At 38.0% G+C, this 26,938-nt stretch overlaps 1 protein-coding gene and 1 pseudogene across 2 annotated transcripts in view; one reads left to right on the top strand and one right to left on the bottom strand.

The window, feature by feature from the left end:
- LOC111142091 (apoptotic peptidase activating factor 1) overlaps positions 1–26,938 on the top strand; it is a 92,910-nt gene that overhangs the window by 39,436 nt on the left and 26,536 nt on the right. For both annotated transcript variants that reach the window (XM_022495043.1, XM_022495042.1), the window contains exons 15-21: positions 1,226–1,357; positions 4,657–4,782; positions 14,088–14,249; positions 17,739–17,867; positions 20,338–20,463; positions 22,690–22,809; positions 25,383–25,499. In XM_022495043.1, the coding sequence (XP_022350751.1) occupies positions 1,226–1,357; positions 4,657–4,782; positions 14,088–14,249; positions 17,739–17,867; positions 20,338–20,463; positions 22,690–22,809; positions 25,383–25,499 (912 nt within the window). The remainder of the gene's footprint in view (positions 1–1,225; positions 1,358–4,656; positions 4,783–14,087; positions 14,250–17,738; positions 17,868–20,337; positions 20,464–22,689; positions 22,810–25,382; positions 25,500–26,938) is intronic.
- On the bottom strand, positions 15,449–17,715 carry LOC111142296 (annotated as a pseudogene).

Raw genomic sequence — 26,938 nt, 5'->3', positions numbered from 1 at the left:
TTTATTTGACAGAGAGAGATCACAAGCAGGCAGAGAGGCAGGCAGAGAGAGAGGAGGAAGCAGGCTCCCTGCTGAGCAGAGAGCCCGATGCGGGGCTCGATCTCAGGACCCTGAGATCATGACCCGAGCCGAAGGCAGCGGCTCAACCCACTGAGCCACCCAGGCACCCCCTTTTTGGACCTCTTGTGAGTACTTCGATAAGACAAAAAAATATGGGGCGCCTGGCTGGCTCAGGTGGTAGAGCATTTGGCCCTTCATCTTGGTGTCATGTGTTTGAGCCCCATAATGGGCGTAGAGGTTATTAAAAATTAAAAAAAAAAAAAGAAAGAAAGAAAATGCTATGGGAGGGACATTAATACCTCTAAAAAGTTCAGAGCCCAGTTAAGACTAGGTAATTTATTTCTTCCAGAACACACTGCTTTATTGTCTTACGTAGTGACTAGAATGATGATTACTTCTGCTTGGGAATTTAACACTGTGTGAGGCTTTATACTACACCCTTTGTTTTATTATATTATCAATTTCTCACTACAACTTGCAGAGTAAGAGTAAATTGATCTCATTTTGCAGATAAGAAAATAGGTTCAGAGATGAAGTCATTTGCCCAAGCTCACATTAACAGATAACGAATAGAGCCAGGGTTCAAAGCTAGGTTTCCCTCAGAATCTAAAGCCTTAATTTTTTTTATCAATCCATCTGCCTTTACTTTTTATTGATACCTCGAAATCAGCAGCAAACTTAGCTTGTCCTTTATTTCATTTGGTACCTTGAATTGTGTAGGACAGGTGTAAGTATCCTCCTTTTACTGAGGAGGGAAGTGTGAAGCAGACAAAGTAAGGACTTGATGATGGACACACAGTTTATAAATGGAAGAGCCAGGTCTTGGACTTAATCCTTCTGATCTAAAGTCTATTATTCCATCCCTTGTATAGTACTTCTCTATCTACTGTTGTTCATGTGATCACGTGCAGTCCTGCCCTTGAAGAATGTAATTTTTTACGGGATTCTAATGATCCTATAGAAAGACATATGTGTAGACTTGCAAGTAATTTTTTAAAAAACATCCTGGAAAAATACGGGCATATTTTAGAGAAGGGGGGTACTCATTAGCCTTATGTCCAACTGGGGAGATCGGCCACAAAACGGCTCACATTTGTTTGCTCTTCTGTTCTTCCTTTGGAAGTTAAGGGGGAGTTGTAAATTTTATTTTCTCTTTTCTCTTTAGATCTGGAATTCTAGGACGGGGGAGCTGGTACGTATCTATGAGGAGCACTCAGAGCAAGTCAACTGCTGCTGTTTTGCCAGCAACAGTCAGTACCTTCTCTTAGCCACCGCATCAAGTGACTGCTTCCTTAAAGTAAGTATGGATAATGAGAACTACGTAGACAAATTTGATAGGTGCATCAGAACATTTTTTTTCAATTTTCTCTTATTAGTCAGGGCTCTTTTGGTTGTAGTGATAGGAACTTTCATACTTGCCTAAATCAAAAAGAAAAAGAAATTAATGGTTCATGTAACTGAAAAGTCTACAGGGAGCATGGCTTTAGGCATAACTGATTTCAGATGCTCAAATTACAGTCTTGAAGTCTAATCCCCTCTCCATCTTTAGACTCTGTTTCTCTCTTTGTTGGTTCAGGCATGTTCTTTCTGTGTGGCAGGAAATACGGCTGTTCTCAGTTACTGGCTTACATGGGTCTTACAGCTTATAGTCACAGAGGAAGAGAAACATACTCTTTCCCGGGTCCCATAGATTTAATTTTAAAGAAGACTATTTGACCTGGTTTGGCTTATATTCTCATTGTTAAATAACCCTTGTGGGCCAGTAGGATGGAATTCTTGAATTGGTCAAAGATTACAAGTTTAGCCATGTAGAAATGGGACAAATGAGGTGAGGTGAGCTCTACTTGAATTGTAAGTGGGGCTTGATTCAGAAGTTCTGTTATTAGGAGAAAGGAACAAAGATGCTGATAGGAAAAAAATAAAACTAAAACCAAAAATATTTCATTATGTTTGGTAATGTTTTATAGTTACAAATTATAAAAGATTTTATCTTTTTTTCTCTGAAGTAGAATATTAAAGATAGCTAGATTAAATTTAATGGGGTTCCAGAAAGATTCACTAACTTTGGCTTGTTTTGGTTTGGTTTCTGCCCTTTTTTAATGTTGCACTATCTTTGCAAAGGGACATTATATTTTTGGGAGGGTTGGGCAAACCATTTCAGTTTGAAAAACCTCATAGACTCTGTGTTTGACATTTACATACATCATTTTAAAAAATTTTAGAAAATATTAAAAATTGTCCCGGCTTTCCCCTTCATTCAATTTAGGAAGCGGAAACTTTTTTTTTTTTTTCCCCTCCCATCAAAAGAAAACTTATGTAGAAGCTCAGTGTATAAGAGATAAAGCCCATTGCCCTGGTTGAAGTGGGGTGCAGTTTTGCATTTTTTGTTTTTTAAAGACTTTATTTATTTACTGGAAAGAGAGAAATGTGTGGCTGTGTGCACATGAGCAGGGGGTGGGGGTGAACAGAGGGAGAGGGAGGAGCAGACTCAGTCACTAAGCAAGGAGCCTGATGTGGGGTTCTGTCCCAGGACCCTGAGATTGTGACCTGAGTAGATGTCAGACACTTAGCTGACTAATCCACCCAGGCGCCCCTGAGCTTGCTTTTCTTTATATCTTTTTCTTTTGGTTTTTAAGATTTTATTTACTCATTTGAGAGAGAGACAATGAGAGAGAGCATGAGAAGCAGACTCCCTGTGGAGCTGGGAGCCTGATGTGGGACTCGATCCCAGGACTCTGGGATCGTGACCTGAGCTGAAGGCAGTTGCTTAACCAACTGAGCCACCCAGGCACCCTGAGGTTGCTTTTCTACTCTCTTGTTCCCTCTCTTATTTCCCCCCAGTGGTCCCTTTCAGACATGTTTCTGGAATCCCTAGGGGCCTGCATAGCACAATTTGAAAACTCTGGATTGGATTAAAATAACAGACCAATGTAGTCTTATAATCATAGCTCATTTTTACTCAGATATGCTTTACCTTATTGAATAAATCCACCTCTAAAAAACTACAGCTTCTGTATTATTTATGATTAATTTTTGGTGTTTCTTTTTTATTTTTAAATGTAAGCACTATTTTTTAAAAAAGATTTTATTTATTTATTTGACAGACAGAGATCACAAGTGGGCAGAAAGACAGGCAGAGACAGAGAGAGGAGGAAGCAGGCTCCCCCCCTGCTGAGCAGAGAGCCTGTTGCGGGGCTCGATCCCAGGACCCTGGGATCATGACCTGAGCCGAAGGCAGAAGCTTAACCCACTGAGCCACCCAGGTGTCCCTTGGTGTTTCTTTTGAATATTTTGTAGGGTGAAGAAGTTTATTTTTCCTCATTTTAATTATAGACAAAAAGCTCTAGGATGTGAGAACAAAGAGAGATCTATGCGTTCTATTGGTTAGTCAAAAATTTTAATTAAGTACAAATTTTACTTTAAGATCTGCTATACCACACCTGTATTACCATGTGGACAATTAGAATTCACTTCTTGTGACTCTTGAACAGAAGGCAATGAAAATAATGTAAATCTGAAGCTACCCCTATGCGACTTGCCTGAAAAATAGGATTTATCTAGGACTAGGATAAAGAAGTCTAGGATGGAGATGGGTATGAAGAATAGGACTTATCTCACTGGTCATTTCTAAAGGGTTTTTGTCAATATTAATTTTGGGGTTGGATGATTTCTTCTTCCGTGTTTAATATAGTTAGCATAAATCCCCTGAGAGGACTATAGCCCTTTTTATTTATATTTTACTCACTTTTCAAACACATGCAAAAAGAGAGAGTACAATAATAAACCCTTGTGGTATCCATTGTCTAGATCTTACTATTATTAATATTTTGCCAATCTTATTTTATTCTTCCCCTCCTTTTTTTTTTTTTTTTTTGGCTGTAGCATGGTATAACAGATTGCAGTTATCGTGACGTTGCACCCAAAATACTTCGGCATGGATATCTGAGGTCTTAAACCTAGTACCATGCCGTTATCACACCTAACAAAATAAGTAATAGTTTTGTGATCTCTCTGGTCCATGTTCACTTTTCCCCATTGTTCTTTTTTTTTAAGTTTATTTAGTTTTAGTTAACTTGCTCTTCAAGCCTCTTCAATTTCCTATCAAATGTATTTATATCTGTCTTTGTTATCTTTGTACTTTTCAAGTCATTTTTTAGAACATAAATGGATTTTAGCCCAGTAAGTAGACTCAAGATTTGCATTGGAAAATCTTAAAAAGACCGTTTGGGTAACCTAACATCTAAAAAAAATTTGGGAGCATTTTATTTTACATATTACTTTTTAGAGAGCTGAATAAAATAATAATCCAACTACTTTGTTAAAATGAGCAGTAATTATTTAGTTACTTAGTTCTCAGACTAAAAGCCTAGGTAAGCTTTTGGTCCCTTAGTAGATTTAGGTGCTGATCTAAGGGCTGCCCCATTACTTGGTAATCACAAGTTCACTTTTGTGTTTGACACCTTTGCATTACTATGAATTGAACATTTTTCTGATTGAAAAAGCTTAAATGGGAGGGAAGGGTGAATGTTATGAGATTTCTAGCTTTACCTTATTCAGTACCAGTTTTTTAGTTATCTTTTTATCTTTATCAAATAGCTCTGGGATTTGAATCAAAAAGAATGCCGAAATACCATGTTTGGCCACACAAATTCAGTCAATCACTGCAGATTTTCACCAGATGATAAGCTTTTGGCTAGTTGTTCAGCTGATGGAACATTAAAGGTACGCTTTTGTTTTTTATTAAAATCTGTTGTAGCTTTGTGGTTTTATGATTTGGTTATAGAAAAAGTTTTCTCTTTTTCTCATTTCTACAGGAAGAGCTTTTTTCCCCCCAGCTTCCAGGAGCACATTTAATTTAACCATAATTGCTTGTTATAATGATTGTTTGCAAATGGTTTACTGCCTTATGCTTTAAAGTAAATATATTTTGAATTCTTAATTTTTAAACATGTCTTTATAACTTCATAAAATTTTGAGATCTGTGGGGTCAAATTTGTAAAGGCCCTACTTTTTTTTTTTTTTTTTTAAAGATTTTATTTATTTATTTGACAGAGAGAAATCACAAGCAGGCAGAGAGGCAGGCAGAGAGAGAGGAGGAAGCAGGCTCCCTGCTGAGCAGAAAGCCCGACGCGGGGCTCGAACCCAGGACCTGGGATCATGACCTGAGCCGAAGGCAGTGGCCTAACCCACTGAGCCACCCAGGCGCCCCAATAAAGGCCCTACTTTTATATATTCTTGAATAAATGGCAGAATATGCCATTTATTTTATATTTTCCTGTTCTCCAGAAGTCCTGTGCAGGAAAAAGTCAGAACTAGGGAAAAAAGTATATTCAGCCTCTTGAAATTTATAGTCTAAGATAACTAAATTCTTCAAATTCTCTAAGATCCTAATCCCACTTTTTTTTATTATTCCTGTCTCTGTTATCATTCTAGTCTCCTCTACATTGATTTTCCTTTCTTTCTTTGGTCTTAATTCTAATCTATCTTTGACCTCGTCCTTCAGTCTACCTTTTCCCCTCCCATTCTATAGTATTACTGTGGTTCACGCTGTCATCTCCTTATGTTTGATAGCAGCTTTCTAAGGTGTGTTCCCCATCTCTCCTAATCTTGTACAGAACTGCTAGAATAACTTTCTACCTCTATTTTCATCTTGCCACTTTCAGCTGGGACACAAAAGTGCTTCATTATAAATTGTGATAAACCCAGGCTCATCAGGCGCTTTACCTTCCATCATTCTGCTACCTCTGTTCCTGTCTGGTTTGTTTCTTCTAGTCCCCTTAACACTAATTGTTCTGGGCGAGATAATTTGGTAGCTTATGTGAGCTACTGTTTCTATATATATTTCATTAGTCTTTATTAGGATTTTGGCCTCCAATTCGCTTGCCTATATATATTTTTTTTAACATTTTATTTATTTATTTGAGAGAAGAGAGAGACAGTGAGAGAGAGCATGAGCGAGGAGAAGGTCAGAGGGAGAAGCAGACTCCCCGTGGAGCTGGGAGCCTGATGCGGGACTCGATCCCGGGACTCCAGGATCATGACCTGAGCTGAAGGCAGTCGCTTAACCAACTGAGCCACCCAGGCGCCCCGCTTGCCTATATTTTTTAATGCTCCTCAAACCTTTATGCAAAGCCTTCTTCAGAAAGTGTTCTCTTATCACATCTGTCTGTCTGGTTCTGAGTACATCCATCCTTCTATCTATATATGTATATATATATCTCTTTTTGTTTCCACTTGTAAATGTGTTGTGCTGTTCAGTTCATTCATTTTCATGTATCTTCTTTTCTTTGAGACTGAATATAGATTTATGATCTGCAGAGACATCATAGCTTCTTGTACTCTCAAGTTCATACTACAGAATTATACTCAAAACATGCACTCAATAAAACTTCTTGACAAATATTTTTTCCAGGGAAATACTTGAACTCTCCCGGGCACTATTTTGTTTGTTAGGATCACTAGAAAAGAAATTTGTTAATGTTATCAGTAACTCCTCAGTTACAGGAAGGTAAAATCTGTTGGTGCAGATCCTCTGGTCGAATCTTTGATCTCTTTTTGTCACTGAAGATAACTCGGTTTTGTATAAATTACTTCAGGGCATTGAGGAACCCTTTCTGGGTAGAATTCTACCTTAAGGAATTTTTTAGCTGTTAGTAGATGTTGGGAGCATTCTTAGGTAGAATATTCAGGTAAATAGATTCTGACTTCTATGACGTTGTCTGCAAATACTAAATACCTATCCCTTCCTTTAGGACAATCTATATCTGAAGAGGCTTTTCAGAATACCCTTGGACGGGTTAAGACAACTCTTTTCTGAGAGAATCTTTCAGTTATATAAGCCTATTATTTCTTGTTTTCTATAAGTGAATGACTTCAGAAGAAAACATTTTATATCTCAAGTCAGGTTTTTCCATCTTATCACTGTTGCTAATTCCAGGTTCTGGGAAGATTCCATTTTCCTTAGCATTATTCCATTATTGTTACGTTGCTTAACGTTAAAGACATTTGTGAAACCAGACTATCCGTTTCATAAATTTAAGGTGTGTAGCTCAACTGGCCTTCTTTGCTGCCAAGTTATGCTCTGTTCATTCCTAATTGATTTGTTGCTGTATTCATCATAGTTCCAATTCCAGATTTTTGCTGTTGTTCTTAAGCCCCCAGTCTTGTCACTGCATCCCTTTCACTCTCTGGAGATTACCTTACTTCATACCTACCTATTCAGAAGATTGACACCACCCATTAAGAGTTCTCTTTCAGGGGGCCTGGGTGGCTCAGTTGGTTAGGCCTCTGTGTTTGGGTCAGGTTATGATCCTGGTGTTCTGGGATCAAGATCCCTGCTCCACAGGGAGTCTGCTTCTCCCTCTGCCCCTTCTCCCACTCATTCTCACAATCCCTCTCTCTCTGTCTCTCAGATAAATAAAATATTAAAAAAAAAGAATTCTCCTCCTTAAATCTCCTCAAAAATGGTCATAAAAATCCCAGCTCCCTTTCTTTTTTCTCATATCAGTTCCCAGAAAGTTCTCTGCTTAGGCCTGCTGTTCCTTTTTTTCTTCTCCCCTGCAAGCTTTGCTTTACTAATTATTTTTTCTTTCTTTATGTATCTTTAGCTTTTCTTCTCTTTGGGTTCCTTTCCCTCAGCCAACACATGTTCTTGGACCTTTCCAAAACAAAAAAGTGAAAAACCTTTGATTCTCCGTGGATTATGTTTTCCTCCGAAATTGTCATTCTATTTTCCCCTTTATTTTTATTTTCATAAGCTACCTGTACTAGCCTCCATTTCCTGACTATTCACTCCATATTTCAAACTTGTTAGGCCTAGTATCTTTCTTGTATTCCCTCGAAGCATGTAAAATCTAGTTTTATTTTCAGTCTCCATTGTTTTTGTTGTAAAGGTTGATGCTCTTTGGATTAGTGTGAAATCTTAAATTTTTCTTTAGCCAAGACTTATTCTTTTTGTTGTAGTAACATTATTCCTCACTTCTTCCCCCATCACCCACCTATATTTCCTTTCTGAAACTCTCACCTGACATCAGTGTTCTCTACTTTTTCCCTTTTTCTCTCTAACCCCTTCTTAATCTTTTTATATATAAAATAATAGCTGTTTATATATATATAATATAAAAATAGCTGTTCCTCAAGTACCTCTTAAATACCTCACTTAAATACCAGCTTCGTTATCTTTCTCCCATCCCGGTTCATTAGTCCCATGGCTTGAACTCTCATGTCTTCTATGAGGTTCATCTCTTCTGTGAGTGACTTTGAGCTGTGTTACTTCCAGCCCTCATTTCTCTTGTGTGCTTGTGTCCTCATCTCTAACCACCTGCTTAGTTGTTGTCACTTAGATAATATACTGTGCCTCAGACGTACAGTGCTCCACACTGAGCTGTATTTCCTTCCCAAACTTGACCCTCACTTTTTCCTGTATGTTTTATGATTTTGATTAGATCAGTGTCCAGGATTTACGTCATTGTAACTGGTCACGGTTGAGTCATGTAGTACGAGTTTTTTTCCTTTCTCATATTAGCTGCTTGTTTTCCTTGGGATTGAATGTGTTGTACATTAACACTGTAATTTTGTTTTTTAACACATTATACTTATTTTTTTTAAGGTGCTTATCACTAATTCATCTTTAAACTATCCTTGTCTAAATTGCTTCTTAAGTTATTCACACTTATCAGATGTTTGTTATTTGATATCAGGTGTTTGATATGTTTGATATTTCTTGGAGATAGCTTTCTTGGGGTGTTCTGTTGTTCTATTCTGATTGATGAAACTACTTCCATTGTCCAGTTGGAGAGCTTCCTTTATTATCCTGGTGATTCTTTTGCTTTGCTCTTGACTTAAAACTCTTTCTTAGATTTTTTGTCTTCTTTCTTGTTTTTTTCTCACATTGGTGGAGAATCTCCTCTAGCTTCCTAAGAAAGAATCTTTGGGAGGTAAATTTTTGAGATCTTATCTGTCTAACTTCATATTTAATTCGTATTTTTGGCTGCATATAGATTTCTGGGTTGTAAATTATTTTTCCTAGGAATTTTGGGGACATTGTGCCCTTGTCGTCTGTCTTCTAAAGTTCCTCTTGAAAAGTTTGAAGGCATTCTGATTCATATGTGATCTGTTTTTTGTCAGAAACTTTTAAGATCTTCTTCTTATCCCCAGTATTTTTTCTTTTAAAAATTTTGTGATAATATGCCTTGGTGTGGGTTTGTGTTCATTTATTGTGGTTGGCACTTGGTGTCTGCTTGCTTGCTTGCTTGCCTGCCTGCCTTCTTTCCTTCTTTCTCTCTTTCTCTTTTTTCTTTCTTAAAGATTTTATTTACTTATTTGAGGCAGAGTGAGTGAAAGGGTGAGAATCTGAAGCCGACTCTGCACTGAGCACAGAGCCCAACTTGGGGATCGATCCCACAACTGCAAGATCATGACCTGAGCCCAAACCATGAGTGAAACATTGAACTGACTGAGCCACCCGGGTGCCCCTTGGTGGCTTCTTTTAATTTGAAAATTCAAATACTTCAGTTCTGTAGGCTTCCTTTAATTTTTTGATTTATTCTTCTCTACTTTTTCTTTCTTCCTCTACCTTTGTTTTTTCTCTCCTTCTCTTTTTGCCCTCCTTTCTGGAAGATTTCTTTAGCCTTATTTTCTAGCTTTACTTTCTAATCCTTCTGTTGGATTTTTAATTTCCGTTGTCATGTTTTTAAGTACACATTCTTACGATCAGTTTTTTTCATTTTTTTCCTACTTTTGTTTCATGGATGCAGTATCTTTTATCTTTTTGTGAGTGTTAATAGTTTGTTTTAGGGGTGCCTGGGTGGCTCAGTCATTAAGCGTATGCCTTTGGCTCAGGTCATGATCCCGGGGTCCTGGGATCGAGCCCCGCAACGGGCTCCCTGCTCGGCGGGAGGCCTGCTTCTCCCGCTCCCACTCCCTTTCTTGTGTTCCCTCTTTCGCTGTCAGTCTCTCTCAAATAAATAAATAAAATCTTTAAAAAAAAAATAGTTTGTTTTTAAAAATCTGTGTTCATGTATAGTTGTTGTTTCCTCTGTTGGTTTTGGTTTCTGTCTGCCTTTTAGAGATCTAGCTTAGCTGTCTGATCTTGGATATACCTACAGATAGTTTCTGACTTAAAATGGTTTGACTTAGGCTTTTCAACTTTGTGTTGATGCAAAAGTGATGCACATTCAGTAGAAACTGTATTCAAATTTTGAATTTTAATCTTTCCCCTGGATATTGAAATACAGCATGACTCTCGCTTGTGATGCTGGGCTGTGGCAGCGAGCTGTAGCTCCAGTCAGCCATGCAAACAAGAGGGTGGACAACCAATACACACGCAGCCTGTCCTGTATCTATAGTACCATTCTGTTTTTTGCTTTTTGTACAGTATTTAACAAATTACATGAGATATTCAACACTATTATAAAATAGGCTTTGTTAGATCTTGCCAAGCTGTGGGCTAATGTAAGTGTTCTGTGCACATTTAAGGTAGGCAAGGCTGAGCTATGATGTTCAATAGGTTATGTTATTAAATGCATTTGCAACTTATGATGGGTTTATTGGGATGTAATCCAATGGTAAGTTGAGGAAGATCTGTATATGTATTAGATATGTATCCTGCTCATAATTAAGAGTGCAGCACCAAAAAGCTGATAGGGAATTGTGAGCTTGCTAATTGTGAGTTTCTCTGTAGGGTTATCCCTGCCATTTTTGATGGTAAACTCCTAATGTCAGACTCCTTAGATCTTTTGTCTTGATCTTGTTGGATATTCAGAGAAAAATCCTCAGTTTCCTACCCTGTAGGGTACAAGTCCGGTTGGCAAGAAATGTTTAGGTAGAGATCTCAACATTTGGGATATAGGCTTTCTCTTAATTTTCCTATTTTTAGAATGGTGACTCTGCTCTCAACTGTGCCGGGCGCAGGAAAACCCTCTACTCTTCAGCTAGAGTAGGGATATAGCAACCTGGATTGCATAGTTGGGAAGGGGATTTCAAGGGATTTATAGTGATTCTCCACCCTTAACAGAGGGTATCTGGTACACTTCCTTAGCCTTTTAGGAGTTTTATGGTATGAATTGGGCTGCTTCTTGGGTTTCCCCATGGTGGAATCAGGATGCAGTGTTTAGGAGTCCCCTTATTGCTTGTCTTTCTGCTTTTTTTAGACTTTACAGTTTTGTTGTTGTTATCTCTTCCTCCTTTCTCCTTTGCCTTGTGAACTACGCCTAAAGAACTACTACTAAAGAGAAAAATCCTCTTTACTATTGCTTTTACATGGATTTTGGGAGGGTGTGAAGATGAATTTGTGTGTTCTGTCTGTATCTTGGACCTGAACCCTATTTCCTTCAGTAACACAATTGTTTCTACTCACCTGTGCTTGAAACATGAGAAGAATCTGTCTTTTCACTTAAAATGTATTTTTTGATTAGTATTGAATACTTATTATGTGCCAGACACAAGCATTTGGGTTTTAAATACTAAGACAAAACAAAACACAATTAATTCCTGGCCTGAAGTTGTTCAGAATCCAGTTGGAGAGAGAGATAAGGGAATAGATAAGCTGTGGAAATGGTAAAAGGGTGCTCTGAGAACAGGTGAGGGCCGTGTCCAGGATGTGTCCAGGCACCTGACACTGCACCCAAACTGTAGCCTGTTCTTTCTTTTCATTGTCTTTGCTTTTCCCTTTTGTACTTTAGCTTATGCTGACCATTTAACCTAGAATCTAGGCCATAGAGTGTTCCTTTTGGCTTTCTAGTGTTGAAATTCTGTCTATCCTAAGTTGGTCTGCAGTCGACTGACCTTCAGGGTGTCCACTTCTGCAAAACCTGTTCTCTGAAGCCCACGGCTTGGATCTAACATTCCCACTGTGCTATATCTTTTACTCTTAAATGATACATTTGATGTACCTTTCATTAGAGTCACTTATGGGCATGTCTTACCTCCTTGATTGACCTTTAAACTCTTTGAGAGCGCTATCCGTAACTAATTTATTTATATAATCTCAAAGCAACTAGCATAGTTGTTACTGTGTTCAAGATGATAGAACTTTGCTGTATTCTTTCAAATCAAATTAAGACTTCTCCAAACTCAAAACAAAAAAACAATATTAAAACTCTTCAGAGACAGGAATTTGACTTCATGTGTGAGTATCAAAAAGTGGTTGTAGAGCACAGAGAACTAGCAGCAGGGGAGAGACATTACTGCACTCTTGGTGAGAACTGCTGTGTTTGTGGCAGCTTTCCCACTGTGCTATTAAGCCAGCATCGTTAGCTGGTTCATGCTGTTACAGTGACAGGTAGTAAGCAGAGGTCCTGCAAAATGATATTGGATAACAGCATTTCAAGGTCAAAGTCTTCTAAAGCTTTTGCCTTCTGAGAGGATAAAGAACTGTAAAATTATTTCCTGCCCCAAATGGCTCTGTAATCTTCTAAGTATTTTGCAGGGTATCATGTTGATCAGCATGTGTTTTTCAGGCCCTGTTGACAAACCATTTCAAAATGTGAGTTTTATTTAAAAATTGCCATTTAGGGCGCCTGGGTGGCTCAGTGGGTTAAAGCCTCTGCCTTCAGCTCAGGTCGTGATCTCGGGTCCTGGGATCGAGTCCTGCATCGGGCTCTCTGCTCAGTGGGGAGCCTGCTTCTCTCTCTCTCTGCCTACGTGTGATCTCTCTCTCTGTCAAATAAATAAATAAAATCTTAAAAAAAATAAAAAATAAAAAATAAAAATTGCCATTTAAACATACAAGGGCCAGGGTGCACATGGGCCTTGATTATAGTATAGTGACTTACTCAAAATCAAATGCTGGTATTTACTTGGTCCCTTGATATGTGGACTTTCATCACTCATTGGATAGGAGCTGAAGTCAGGTCCAGATGCACATTGTAGTTTAGGTAGATTTAATGACATTGGGTTGTGTTAGTTTTTTTTTTTTCTTTCTTTCTTAAATCTAGGCAGTGGTTTCTTTTTTATATTAAGAGGGAAACAGTTTGATTTATCATGTATCCTAGTTGATGTGACTGAAGCTTCTGACATATGTAGGGGTTTTTTTTTTTTCTCTCTCTTTAAGTATCAAGAAAAGGGCTATTTTAGTATCTGATGTCTCTTGTTCCTTCCAGTTTCGTTGCAAGGGGAAATATTTTGGTATTGGCTATATTCCTTAGTGTATATAACGCATCTTTAAACTTGAAAGAAATTTAGAAATGTGCTTGGTCAGACAAATCTGGTTTTACCTTGGAGCTGTACTTTGGAAGCTGAGTTAAAGCCCAAGAAACGGCTTTTTTTTTTTTCCTCCTTTTTTTTTTCCCCTCTCTGTCCTTGTTCTTGGCCAACTGTTGGTCTGGGCACGGCAGCCATTATCACTCTATGAAGCTGGGATGCTGCCCAAGGCCTAGGGGAGTGAAGATGGGCCTTCTTGAAGGCCTTTTTCTTTTGTGCTATTCAGGCGGCTCTGCTAGTGGGGGAGGTTTAGAGTCTTTTGTATCCCATTCCTCAGGATCCAGTTGTTTCAGAGCTCTGTCTGGCACCACCAAACACACAAGGTGTCTTGCTTCCTTTCAGCATATTCTTTGTTTTCTATTTTCAGAGGCTTCCTTAGATCCCTGGATGTTCTGCTATGTTTGTAACTCGGTCTAGGCTGCGCCCTGTGTGGCGTCCCGGCTGTGCATGCAGTCGGCGGGCGCTTCACGCCTGGCTCAGCAGAGGGCAGCAGTGGCAAGTTGTGAGCCTCCTCTCACCTTCTAGTCTCATCCTTCCTGTCAACACCTAATCTTCAGTCTCCTCCACACCATGCAAGGAGTTTTTAACATTTTATTTAATTTTACATTATGCACTTTGCGTTTCAGGCAGTGGTTCTAGTTTTGTTTGTTTCTTCTTCTAAGGAAGGCGCTGAATGACGCTAGAGTACTTAATTTTTAAAGTCATGCATAAGTGAAAACAATTCATTAGAAAAAACGAATATTTGCATTTAATCCAGGTGAAATTCTAGAGGTGTGATTTGAGATTAAAACAAACTTAAACTTTCTTAAAATTTTTGCAATCTGAAGCTTTGGGATGTGAAATCAGCAAACGAGAGGAAAAGCATTGATGTGAAGCAGTTCTTCCTAAATTCAGAGGAGCCTCAAGAGGATATGGAAGTGATAGTGAAATGTTGTTCATGGTCTGCTGATGGTGCTAGGATAATGGTGGCAGCAAAAAATAAAATCTTTGTAAGTATCAGTATTTTAATAAGCCAATTTAGCCTGATTTAAAGAAAATGAAAATGTCAACTGATTTTTGCATTGTACACTGTTTATTGATATAATCAAAGTATAGCTGTATGATATGGGGTTGGCTCCCTAACTTCATAATTCTCAGAACTGTGTTCCAGGAGGTGGTCAGTAGGCTCTGAGGAAAGGTCTCCATGGTCACATAGGTTTGGGAAATGTTATGTGTTGCTTTCCCCTATTAGAGTTCTCAGTGTATACCAACATACTTAAGGCCTCCAGAAATTCTGTAATACAGAAATAATTTATGTTGGCTAGTCCATTGTTTCTCAAATTTATTGAAAACATGGAATAGTTTCCGCTTTTTTTTGTTTGTTTACAATTTTGAATACATTGGTTTAGGTGATTTTCAAAGTGTTTTCTTACCCCTGAAATTCATTAGGATTTGCTGAATGTGATAGAAATATTTGTCAGTAACTGAAGAATATTGTAAGAGTTCTGTGATATAAATGAGGACAATATGTAAAAATAGTGAATGACAAGAAAATGCTCTCCTTTTTTAAAAATCTAATAACAGCTTACATTTGTAATATTCAGAGTACTCTCACATATTATTTCTTTTAATATAACTATCCAAGGGACACAGCAGATTTCATTAGCCCTCTGCTGATAATGAGGCAGTTGAGGTTCAGAGCAGCCAAATAATTTGTCCCATGTTATACCCTGGAATTGGAAAGGTAGGTATTCTGATTTATGACCCAGTGATATTCCATTCAAATACTAATTTTAAAAGACTTGAATAAGAGATATTATAGTTTTATTTTCACCTTTATTGAGGTACACTTGACAAATAAAATTGTAGGATATTTAAAGTATACAACATGATGAATTAATATTTGTATGCTTTGTGAAAAGCTTCCCCCCACATGGAATTAAATAACACATCTGTCACCTCACATGCTTACTTTTTTTTTTTTTTTTTTTTTTTGGTGAGGACATTTAATTTCTACTTTCTTAATTTCACTTATACAATACAGTATTATCAACTATAGTCACCATGTTATACGTTAGATCCTCAGACCTCATTCATCTTCTTACTGAAAGTTCGTATCCTTTTATCAACCTCTTCTTATTCTCCAGACCCCAAATAGTACAATTTTATTTATTTTTTTACTGTGACTGTTTTATTTAATCATTTTTGTTTACCACTGAAACTCTGGGAATTCAAAGTTAGCATTCTTGCTGGTGAGCTTCGTATGGACACCAGAGAAGTTTCATCCTTATGCTGCACGTTGTTCTGCTGTGCTTTACTCTTCAAATGAAGCTTTATGGGCCAGCTGCCATCCAGTTTCACACGGATTCTCTTGCCCACAATTTTGCTTGGGAAAACCGAGCCCACCAGGATTATATCATGCAATGACTGTCAAAGTGTGGCTCCTGGGGTACTTTTACTTACTTTTTGTATGGCTTTTTCGAGTTGGCTTAGGTAGAATTCTCCTCTGAGCAGTAAAGACAATGAGCTTCCCACTCAGCTTTTTCTCCAGTTCATGAACTAGCCAGACTTGGATTTCCTGGAAAAATTTCAGTTAAGAAATGGGAACAAAGATGATAATAGTTCTCTGACCACCACCTACTTCAGTGTCCTTGGTTGCTATTATATTCAGCTCCCATAGCTGGGCTTTGAGGTCTGAGTTCATCTCTAGCTCAAGGTGAGCCTGGGTGATGTCAGACTCAAACTCATCCGGCTTTTTGCCATTGGGCTTCACTGTCTTTGCACTTGAACTGAACTTTGCCTTCTTCTCGGTGAGAACACAGACCTAGGAAGAGGCCTAAGTCTCTTGAGAGCTCCTCAAATCCCCCAAGATTGTGTGTGTGTGTTGTGTGTGTGTGTGTGTAATTTTTTTTCAAGTAGGCTCCATGTCTAGCGTGGAGCGTGGTGCCCAATGGGTGGCTTGAACTCATGACCCTGAGATCACGACCCAGACTGAGATCAAGTCATCTGCTTAACATATTGGGCCACCCAATAGTACAATTTTAGAGATCGAATTATACCGTATAGTTATATAAAACTCACTGAGGAGCCATTTATATTGTTATTGATCTAGTTGTTGTGACCCTTCGATCTTGGGTGCTTCTGAGTTTCTACCTTTATAAAGCACAAAATTAAAAATATCTCCTTTTGTCTTAAGTTTGTTAAAATTTGTAGGAACAGAAAAGGAATCATTGCATTTATAAGACATGAAGATTAAAATTTTTTTTTAAAGATTTTATTTATTTTGACAGAGATACAGCAGGAGAGGGAACACAAGCTAGGGGAGTGGGAGAGGGAGAAGCAGGTTTCCCACTGAGCAAGGAGCCCAACGCAGGGCTCCATCTCAGAGACCCTGGGATCATGACCTGAGCCATAGGCAGACGCTTAACGACCGAGCCATCCAGGCGCCCCTAAAGTTTTTTTGTTGTAAAATATATCTTAAATTTGCCATTTTAACTTTTTTTTTTTTAAAGATAACTTTTTTCCCCCCAAGATTTTATTTATTTATTTGTCAGAGAGAGAGCACAAGTAGGGGGGAACAGCATGCAGACCAGGCAGAGGGAGAAGCAGGCTTCCTGCTGAGCAAGGAGCTTGTGGGACTCTGTCTCAGGACCCTGGGATCATGACCTGAGCTGAAGGCAGATGCTTGATGACTGAGCCTCCCAGGTGCCCTTCTACCATTAATTTTTAAGAATGACCTGTCCTGGGAAGCATTTTAAGTATGGTTTCCTGTCTTTTGTTCTTGGCTCCTGATGCTGTGCTGCTTACCATCTGTGCATGTTTGAAGGGCTGTGCATTCACAAAACATATTCATGGCTCCCACTGGAAGGTTTTGTTTTTTTTCCTCTGGACAATGCCCTGGTCTTAAATCACAATACTATATATTGGTATAAATGTTTTTATCATTTGGCAGAAGCTTCAGAAGAATATATTCAACACTTAAAAATCTTTCAAAAGTTGAAATGAAGCTTGCGTTATTCAAAAATAGCTTTTTTGGTTCAAAAATGGGAAAATGATCATAATGGAGTAATTTGATAGCTCTGAAGAGAAATAGAAATAGTTGAGCTAATTTCATTGTAGCAAGCCTCTGCTCTATATTATTTTGATCATCTTCATTTATGAATATCCATTTTCCTCTTTTGAATAAACAAGCATTCAGGAGAGCTGCTCTGTATGTTAATTTGGCTAGTCCATTCATTTATTCACAAAGGTTTTATTTCTCCCCAGACCAGCTTGAGAGATCATCTGTGATAGTTTTTTCTTTATAGGAAATATGTTTCAAGATGAGCAGTATTTTAAAAGTATGTGTATATTGATTTATATCTTATTTATGACTTTCAATAGGTGTGCCAGTTTTTAGTAATTGTGTTTTTTCAGGACTTAAAAATTTAGATTCATTTTGAGTATAGCTTATTTTTAAAAGTTTTTTACTTTCATAGATACCTATTTTATGTTGACAGCTTTTTGACATTCACACCAGCGGCTTATTGGCAGAAATCCATACAGGCCATCACAGCACCATCCAGTATTGTGACTTCTCCCCACAAAATCATTTGGCAGTAGTGGCTTTGTCCCAGTGCTGTGTGGAGGTGAGTAGTTCACTTACTCTGTGAAGTTGGGTCTCCAGAGGTACAAGGAGGCCAAAGAATGTGCTACTTAAACCATTGACTACTGAGGACAGTTGAGAAATAGTAGAGCACTTTCTTCACAGCATAATGACCTGTAGTTTTAGGATATTAAACTGTATAGCCAGTTTTATTACTTTAGCAGTGATTGAAGATTTTATTTGGTAATACTACAGGGAGTGACAGTATCATTCACCAAGCATTTCTTGAATGGCTAGCATGTGCTAAGGTCTTTGGAAACAGTAGAATGAACATGGGTTTCCTAGGCAGAAACATGGCGTCTATTAAACAATATGAAAGAAAGGATCTTCTATAAAAAAAGGATGAGAGATCAGTCCAGTTCAGATTTCTTAGATCATTGAGAAGAATAAGACAAAAGTTCAGTTTCGAATTGGTTAACCTAGAATGTTCATTGGTGAGCACTAATGAGTAAAATGACTTATAAATTGCCTGTTTGTATTTATAATTTTGTACTTCAGTGATAGATTTTTGTATTCAGAGTCTGTATCTAACTGGTCCTGGAAGAATTTCACCCAGTGAAAGGCTATGTTTTTTTCAAAAAGCAGTGAGTTCTTGATTTTTTCCCCCAAAGATGGATTAGTTTTTCCTAGCTCTATTACTACTTATTCCTTGCATGGGTCTTACCATCAGGTAATTTGAAGTTCCTTGTGATGACAGTGCAAGAAGGTGGGTATGGGCCTTTATCCAGAAAACAGAGAAATCCACTTGGTTCACAGGCTCTTCTCAAAGGAAGCTTGACTACTGCAAGTACTTCCTTAGTGTTCCGTGCTTATTTCAGCAATTTTTAGTGAGTTTGACAACCTTGTTCCACACTGCAAAGCTGTTGGGGGAGAATTTCTGAGCTGTAGTTTATCAGCATGGAGATACAGAAAAGATGAGAGTGAGTGGGTGTGCTCTGTAATCTCTACTTAATTCCAAGTACAGAAGCAAGTACAGTGTAACTAACACGAACTTCCCTGCCAAGAATCTACCCATTGGAAGCACGGGCAGTGAGTGTGAATAAGCTCCAGCCCTGTTTGAAATGGTGGGAAGAAATAGGGTGCTGTGGGCAGTGTTCTCTTCAGTGGAGTCCTTGTCTTGAAAGATTCAGATGTGGTAGATCTTGTACCTTACTTGTAGATCCTCAAGGTAATTGTGGTTGGAAATTTCCTTTTTCTGGGTTTTTGTCAGGATTTTAAGGAAGAGTGGAGGAGCAACTCTTCTTTCAGCCTTTTTTGTCACTTCTAAAATCCCTACCCTTTACTATTAGAAAGCTCCAGGAAACATTGTCTTTTTTTCTTAAAATAGGAACCTGCTTTTGGGGGCTTTGAGAAATGATGAGGAAGAACAAGAAGGAAAAAGGGAAGAATTTTCAAGGGAGATTTTTTAGTTAAGGAACCACTTTCCTTTCTGGCCTTTAGCTCTGTATGTCCACAGGAGCTTGGATTCTAGTGATAAGGCAAAGAAAATTTCATACAATTAATTTATAACCACAGAACTCACTGATGGAAAACCACTAGGCATGTGATGAAGTACTTATTTTGTTCATGCTTGTTCTGAAATCATAAAGTAGGTCTGTCATTCAGAGTGTAATGAGAGGAACTCAGGCACATATGGTACTTCATTAGGCTGGAATATATTTGAGTAATTTACAGCAGAACTCAGGACAAAATGCAGCCAGGGTGGCAGACATTGAGAATTCATAATAAGCATGAATAACAGAAATGTGCACATGTACAATTAGCATATTCATTTATTGTAGGGTTTTGCCATTAGTTGAAACGAGGATTACATGACAGTGGAAAACAGTCTATTTTTTTTGATTTAAAAAAAATGTTTGCATGATTCCAAATCAGAGCCTTTTTAAAAAAATTTATTTTTATTTTTTAAGGTTTTATTTATTTTTCAGAGAGAGAGAGATTGAGACAAGAGACAGCACAAGGAGAGGGAGCGGTAGGCAGAGGGAGAAGCAGGCTCTCTGCTGAGCAGGGAGCCTGTTGCAGGACTCGATCCCAGGACTCTGGGATCATGACCTGAGACCAAGGTGATGCTTAACCGGCTGAGCCACCCAGATGCCCCTATATATACTCTTTTGTAGAAATATATATGTTCTTTGCTTATTTTCTGTAAATAATATATCCCAGTGACTATTCATCATCTGGGTGTTTTTACAGTTATATAATATTCCATTATGTAGTTCATTCAGTCAGTTCCCTACTGATGGTCAGTTGGGTTGTTTTCAGTTTTTTTGCATTAAAAAATAAGATGCAGTTAATAATCTTTTGTACAAGTCATTCTGTGTTTTTGCTTGTTTGTTTTTTGCCTGTATTCTTAGAAGTGAAATTACTGGTTAACTTTTGCTTTTTTTCAATATTCTTGAAATGTTTGAAATGCTTATGAATGTTATTTCCTATATGCTATGTTTATTCTGTAGTTGTGGAATATGGATTCGTGTTTAAAAGTGGCTGATTGCAGAGGACATTTAAGTTGGGTTCATTGTGTGATGTTTTCTCCTGATGGATCATCATTTTTGACATCTTCTGATGACCAGACAATCAGGGTGAGAAATACTGAGATTTTCATTTTAGACATTTGTTGATGTTTACATCTAAGAAACTAAGAAAATGATGAGCAGTATTGGGGGAATAAAACAAGAAACTACTAGATTAATATTTATCCTTGAAAAGTGCTATTATATGGACTATAACAGTCTCATTCATCCGAAACATCCCATTCATTGAGTATTACCATGAGCCAGGTGCTAGAGAAGTCCAATGATTAAACTGTATTTTAGTTAATTTAAATATATTACGAGGTAATATGTTGACTTAATTTTTGACTCTTTTTTTCCACTTTAAATTTCCATATCTAATTACTTGCCAATTCTAATGGATTCTGCCTTCCCATTTTCCTTTCTTTTTTTTTTTTAACCCATCAATAATTACTCTATTTTTTAAAAAATTAACATATAATGTATTATTTGCTTCAGGGGTACAGGTCTGTGAATCATCAGTCTTACACAATTCATAGCACTCAACCATAGTGCATACCCTCCCTAATGTCCATAACCCAGCCACCCTATCCCTCCCCACCCCCAATTCCCAGCAACATTCGCCTTTCCATTTTCTTTCATTTATTTCTACTTTTTTTCTCTTTTTTTAATGAGGAAGAGAGAGAGAGAGATGGGAGATCGTTAGAAGAGGGAGAGGAAGAGAGAGGATCTTAAGCAGCCTCCATGCCTAGTACAAGCCCATTGCAACCCATTGCAGGGCTCAGTCTCACAACCCTGACATCGTGACCTGAGTTGAAATCAAGAGTCAGATGCTTAACCAGCTGAGCCACCAGGCACCCCTATTCTCCTTTTTCATTTCAAGTTTAGGTGCTCATTACATGTTGCCTCTTTATCTCTCTCTCTCTCTCTCTCTCTTTTTTTCTTTTAAAGATTTTATTATTTTAAAGTAATCTCTCTGCCCAATGTGGATCTCAAACTCACAACCCTGAGATCCAGAATCACACATTGACTGCCAGTGAGGAAACATGTATTAGTCCTTGCCACAGTCTTTTCTTTTTTGGTTTTCTACATGCTGCTTCCAGGATATGTTCTTTGTGTACAATACAGTCATTTCATTTTTGCTCAAAAACAGATAGTGGCTCCCTTGTCTACTGAAAGTAAGTAGGTACTCCTAAGTCTACACTGAACTTCGTCACAGTATGGCCTCATTCTGCTGCAGTTTTTCTTTTCTACAGGTTTTCCTTTCCTACAGGTAACCTATACTGGGCTGCTCACATTTTCCCATTACCCTGTAGTTCCCTGCTTCTTTTGCTTATGTGGTTTCTTATGTCTGGAATACCCTGTTTGTCTATTTCTCTCCTTGTTGAAATCTTAGCATTTGTGCAAGTTCCCCCAATCTTCTGCAAAGCCCTTCCTGGTATAACCTAGAGGGAATGTCTTCTTCCCTTAATGTCCTATAACTCTATGTCCTTTTCTTATGGTACTTTCCAAATTCTACTTTGAATTTAAGTACAGATTCGCTTTACTTCTCACCTTCAGTCCTGCACTGCTCTTCCAGCTCGTTCACACGTCTTCAGTTGTAAGGTCTTTGAGGCCAGGGATCCTCGTTTATCCCTGTGGCATCTAATATAGTGTTTCATACACAATGTAGCTACAGTTTTTTTAGTATTTACTGTATGCTAGACATCATGCGAAATACTAATATTTGCTGGTTCTCACAGCAGTCCTTTTTGCAGCTGAGGAGGCAGTCACAGGGAGGTTAAGTCAGTCCTGCTTAAAGTGCCAGTCTCAATAAGCGAACCAGAATGCAATTCAACTCCCTGCTTCCTTCATCAAGAAAGTCTTGTTAAAAAAGATTAATCATATCAGTAAGCATATGGCTAACAGCACGTTAGTGATATAGTTGATTTATTTACATTCTGGTATAGGCTCCCTGGTATCAAGACAGTTTGAGGACTAGTAGGAGTTCTTACTTTGAGTAACACTGGGTTAGGTAACCTGCCCCAAGTCACAACTTCAGGGGGAACTAGAGTTCATACTTGGGCATTTTGGCTCTAGCACCCATTACTCCTCTATACTAACTATGACTTGTTATAGCATATAATTAACAAATATTTGTTGTTGGATTATAATCTAATCATGGAAACTTTTCTAGCATCATAGGTATTTTGAGTATGAAGCATGTTTTGTATTTTGCTTAAGATTCTAAGCCTTCTCTTTACGTATTTCAGGATATGGTTATCTTATTTTGGTTTTTTTAATCTCTTTAAGTAGCTCTGGGAGACAAAAAAAGTATGTAAGAACTCTGCTATAGTGTTAAAGCAAGAAATAGATGTTGTGTTTCAAGAAAATGAAGTGATGGTTCTTGCAGCTGACAATATAAAACGACTGCAGGTGAGTAGTTTTTAGAAAACAGTTGGAAAAATTGTTTTGATTGAACTCACAATTCACATTTTTCTCATTCGGTTTCGAACTTGGGATCAGGCATAATTGTGTAGTATCTAACAGGTGCTCAGTAGGTATCAGTTGAATAAATATGTAGGTTTTGAGCTGAGTTTCAAATATGCTTGTATTTCGGATTAAAAAGAAGTGATACCTCGTCTCACTTCACTCCTCTCCAGTTGGTGTCTATGATCACATCCTTGATTTGCATGGAGTCCAGGAGGAGAACTTGAGACAGACTGACTGAGGGTAGGGCAAAGCGTAACAAGCTGTAAAGCTCAGCTTGTTGTAGTGGAAAGAACAGTGACTGTTCGCTCAGGAGGTACAGGTGCATCTTAAGCTTTCCTGTCAACTAGTTTTATGTGATGTTCGAGTAAATCGTACACTTCTTTGAGCCTCACTTCCTTTACCTATAAGGTCCTTTTTATTTTCAGAAGTCTGAGCTGGTTATGGGATGAAGGTGGGATCCAAATTCTGGAGACAGATAAGTGGAAGTAAACTGTCTCTGGCGTGTGGCCATTTCTCCTTGCCTACTGTCAGGGATCAGAGTCAAGGTGTGAGACACCCCTTGTTCTATATTTTACAAGTCTTACTGTCATCCTTAATATGTTGATGTGGAGCTCCTAATCCTCTATATTTCAGGGATGAATTGGGGTGTGGAATTGAATGTTCATGCCTCGTTATGGATTTTTAGCTGACTTAGGATATTTTTCAACGCAGTTTTCTTGTCAAGTTCAGTGTCCTCATGCTTGTATTACCTTTATTAAATTTGAGCAACCTTTCTTTAATAGTTGTCATAACTGTGAGACTTCAGAAAGAAGTCTTATGTCTATAAAAGTATCATTTTATTCTATGTCAGTGTTTGTGGGAGAGGTTAGGGGATAGTTAAACTGACAATAATTCCATTTAAGTGAACAAAACATTTTTTAGTCATTACTTAGGAAAATATGGAAATTGATTTTTGAGAGAAAGAAGATAAATTCAGATTTTAGCAGTTCAGTCTTCATTTTGAATGTCTAGTAGATCAGAATCTGCTGGGTAAGATGTAAAATAAAGAGTACCTTTTTTGATACCCTGTAATCTTTGTACCTGAAACATATATGACTGCTTATTTCATGTTGGGAAATGATTTAAGACTTTTCTTTTTTTAAAAGATTTTAGTTATTGGGGCGCCTGGGTGGCTCAGTGGGTTAGGCCTCTGCCTTCGGCTCGGGTCATGATCTCAGGGTGCTGGGGTCGAGCCCCATATCGGGCTCTCTGCTGAATGGGGAGTCTGCTTCCCTCTCTCTCTCTGCCTGCCTCTCTGCCTACTTGTGATCTCTCTTTCTCTCTGTCAAATAAATAAATAAAATCTTTTTTTTTTAAAGATTTTATTTATTTATTTGTCAGAGAGAGAGAGAGAGAGAGAGAGAGAGAGAGAGCACAGGCAGACAGAGTGTCAGAGGAAGAAGCAGGCTCCCTGCAGAGCAAGGAGCCCGATGCGGGACTCGATCCCAAGACGCTGGGATCATGACCTGAGCCGAAGGCAGCCGCTCAACCAACTGAGCCACCCAGGCATCCCAATAAATAAAATCTTTAAAAAAAAAAAAAAAGATTTTATTTATTTATTTGACAGAGAGAGATCACAAGTAGGCAGAGAGGCAGGCAGAGAGAGAGAGAGAGAGAGAGGGAAGCAGGTTCCCTGCTGAGCAGAGAGCCCGATGCGGGACTTGATTCCAGGACCCTGAGATCATGACCTGAGCTGAAGGCAGAGGCTTTAACCCACTGAGCCACCCAGGTGCCCTGTTTAGATTGTAACAGTATGGGAGAGGTAGCTGACAATTGATTTAAGCTTGAGATGTAGTTTCCCAGGTCACAGTTTTTAATTGAGTGATGAGACTTTATAAATGAGACTTAAAAACATAATAATTAGCATTGGTACATATTATGAAATTAGGTAGTCTTTAAGCATTATAAGTCCAGTCACCCAAATTATACTTATGGGTTCTTCTCCAAAGCTCCCTTCTCCCCGACTCAGAAAGGTGGGAATCTTAATTTATCCTGTTTTGTGAGCGATTTAGAGGATATAAAACCCATTTTTATTTGAATATGGCTTTTTAGGTATCCTCAGTCCCATATCACTAGCACCCTTGAAAAATATCTGAGAAGTGTACTTTAACAAACGATAGCCCTATTAAAATGGACTTTTTTTTTTTTTTTTTGGTGAAGAAATGGAAAACCGGGTGCAGAGCTAGCTGTGGGATTATAAATCAGGCAGATGTGTCTCAGGTGGTGCACACAGCAGCTGCTTTTTAAACCTTTTAAAGCTCATTTTATTTTATGAAAATGTATTTGAACCACAAAAGTGAAATGAAGGTGCGAAGAGCTAAATGCAGCTGCTGAGACTAGGATAGGGCTTTGTTGTTCCCCTGGGAGCTCTTGTTGGTTATTTTCTGTTTCATTTTATTTTTTCAATTGAAGTCCATTCTAAAGAACAGATACTGCTCTTACGGCCTGGTAACTGATTGTGCCTTATTTTTCATTAGCTCATTAATGGAAAAACAGGTCAGATTGATTATCTGACTGAAGCTCAAGTTAGTTGCTGTTGCCTAAGTCCGTATCTTCAGTACATTGCATTTGGAGGTGAAGATGGAGCCATTGAGGTATTCTGTTCTAGTCTTCAGAGTCCTTCTGTGCAGGAGAGTTATTTATTTAAAATTGACTATGTGTCTGGCATTGTAGCTTATACTAAAGAAATCTTCCTGTGGTATATTAGTCATTCTTCTGGTAGACTAAAAATAATCTTACAGTCCTGTTGGTGGTATATTTTTCAGATTCCCTTTACTACTGTTTCTCATACTCTTTGTCCTTTTGTGTTCTTATTCTCTACCTAGTTGTTCTACTCTTCTCTAAGTATATCAGATACCCTCAGAGATTTAGCTATCTGTGCAAAGAGCATTGTTTTTCTTCTTAGCTCTTGGTGTCAGTTTCCATTTTGGTACTGATAAGGTTCATTGGGAATGTCCGTGCAGGGCTGTCTTAATGCTTACCTGTTTCACCAGCCCTTTCTGTTTTACTTTTTGTATTAGAAGTAATACCTCTTTACCACCTGAAATCCTTAACTTATTAAAGAGGACCAAATAAATTTTAACAAATGCAAAAAAGTATAATAAAAATGATTTTATCACAACACACATTGTCTTTAGCTGTATAATAATTTTTCAAAGAACATTGGTTCCTTCTTTCACTTTTTCTCACCCAAACTTTTTTGGAATTATTTCTTAATTTATTAATTGAGGCACTAGCCACATTTATTTTACCTTGGATTTATTTTCATAAGGAAAGACAAATATTTTCCAGTCCATACTGCTTCACAAAGAGGAGACTATATGTTTATACACAAAGTGAAGAAGGAAGCATTTAGAAAGTGATGTCAGTGTTATTATATGTTTGGCCATTGTGGCATGGATTTGGAGTTAAGGTTTTGTGGGGTTTTTTTTTCCATTGTGAAAAATTACTGTGAAGACGAGTGCTGTTCTGAAAAAAAGTATATTGTGGATGTTTTTAAGCAAGGAATGGTTGTACATTTACAAGGGAACCTTAGTCTCCCTCTCAGTGTCATCTCTCAAACTGGTGTATATTATTTTTCATTCTTTTTTTTTTTTTTAAGATTTTATTTATTTATTTGACAGACAGAGATCACAAGTAGGCAGAGAGGCAGGCAGAGAGAGAGAGAGAGGGAAGCAGGCTCCCTGCTGAGCAGAGAGCCCAACGTGGGGCTTGATCCCAGGACCCTGAGATCATGACCTGAGCTGAAGGCAGAGGCTTTATTTAACCCACTGAGCCACCCAGGTGCCCCATTATTTTTCATTCTTAAAGGACCTTTGCTTCCCCCTTTTCTTTTAACCTTGTTACCAAAACAGGCCTACATTCTTTTTGTTTTTACTAAGTGTCTTAAAATGAGCCATATAGATAGTTTAAGGAAATAATTCACAAAACACACATGGCCTCACCCATATCCGTGTTCTCTTCAAAGTTATCAAATAATATAAATACTATATAAATAAATCACATTAGATTACCAATACTTGACTCTGTTTAA

Source organism: Enhydra lutris, unplaced genomic scaffold (assembly GCF_002288905.1).
Source record: "Enhydra lutris kenyoni isolate GAN:26980312 unplaced genomic scaffold, ASM228890v2 scaffoldscaffold7, whole genome shotgun sequence".
Taxonomy (NCBI): Eukaryota; Metazoa; Chordata; class Mammalia; order Carnivora; family Mustelidae; genus Enhydra; species Enhydra lutris.
This window is presented reverse-complemented; position numbering and strand designations above follow the sequence as displayed.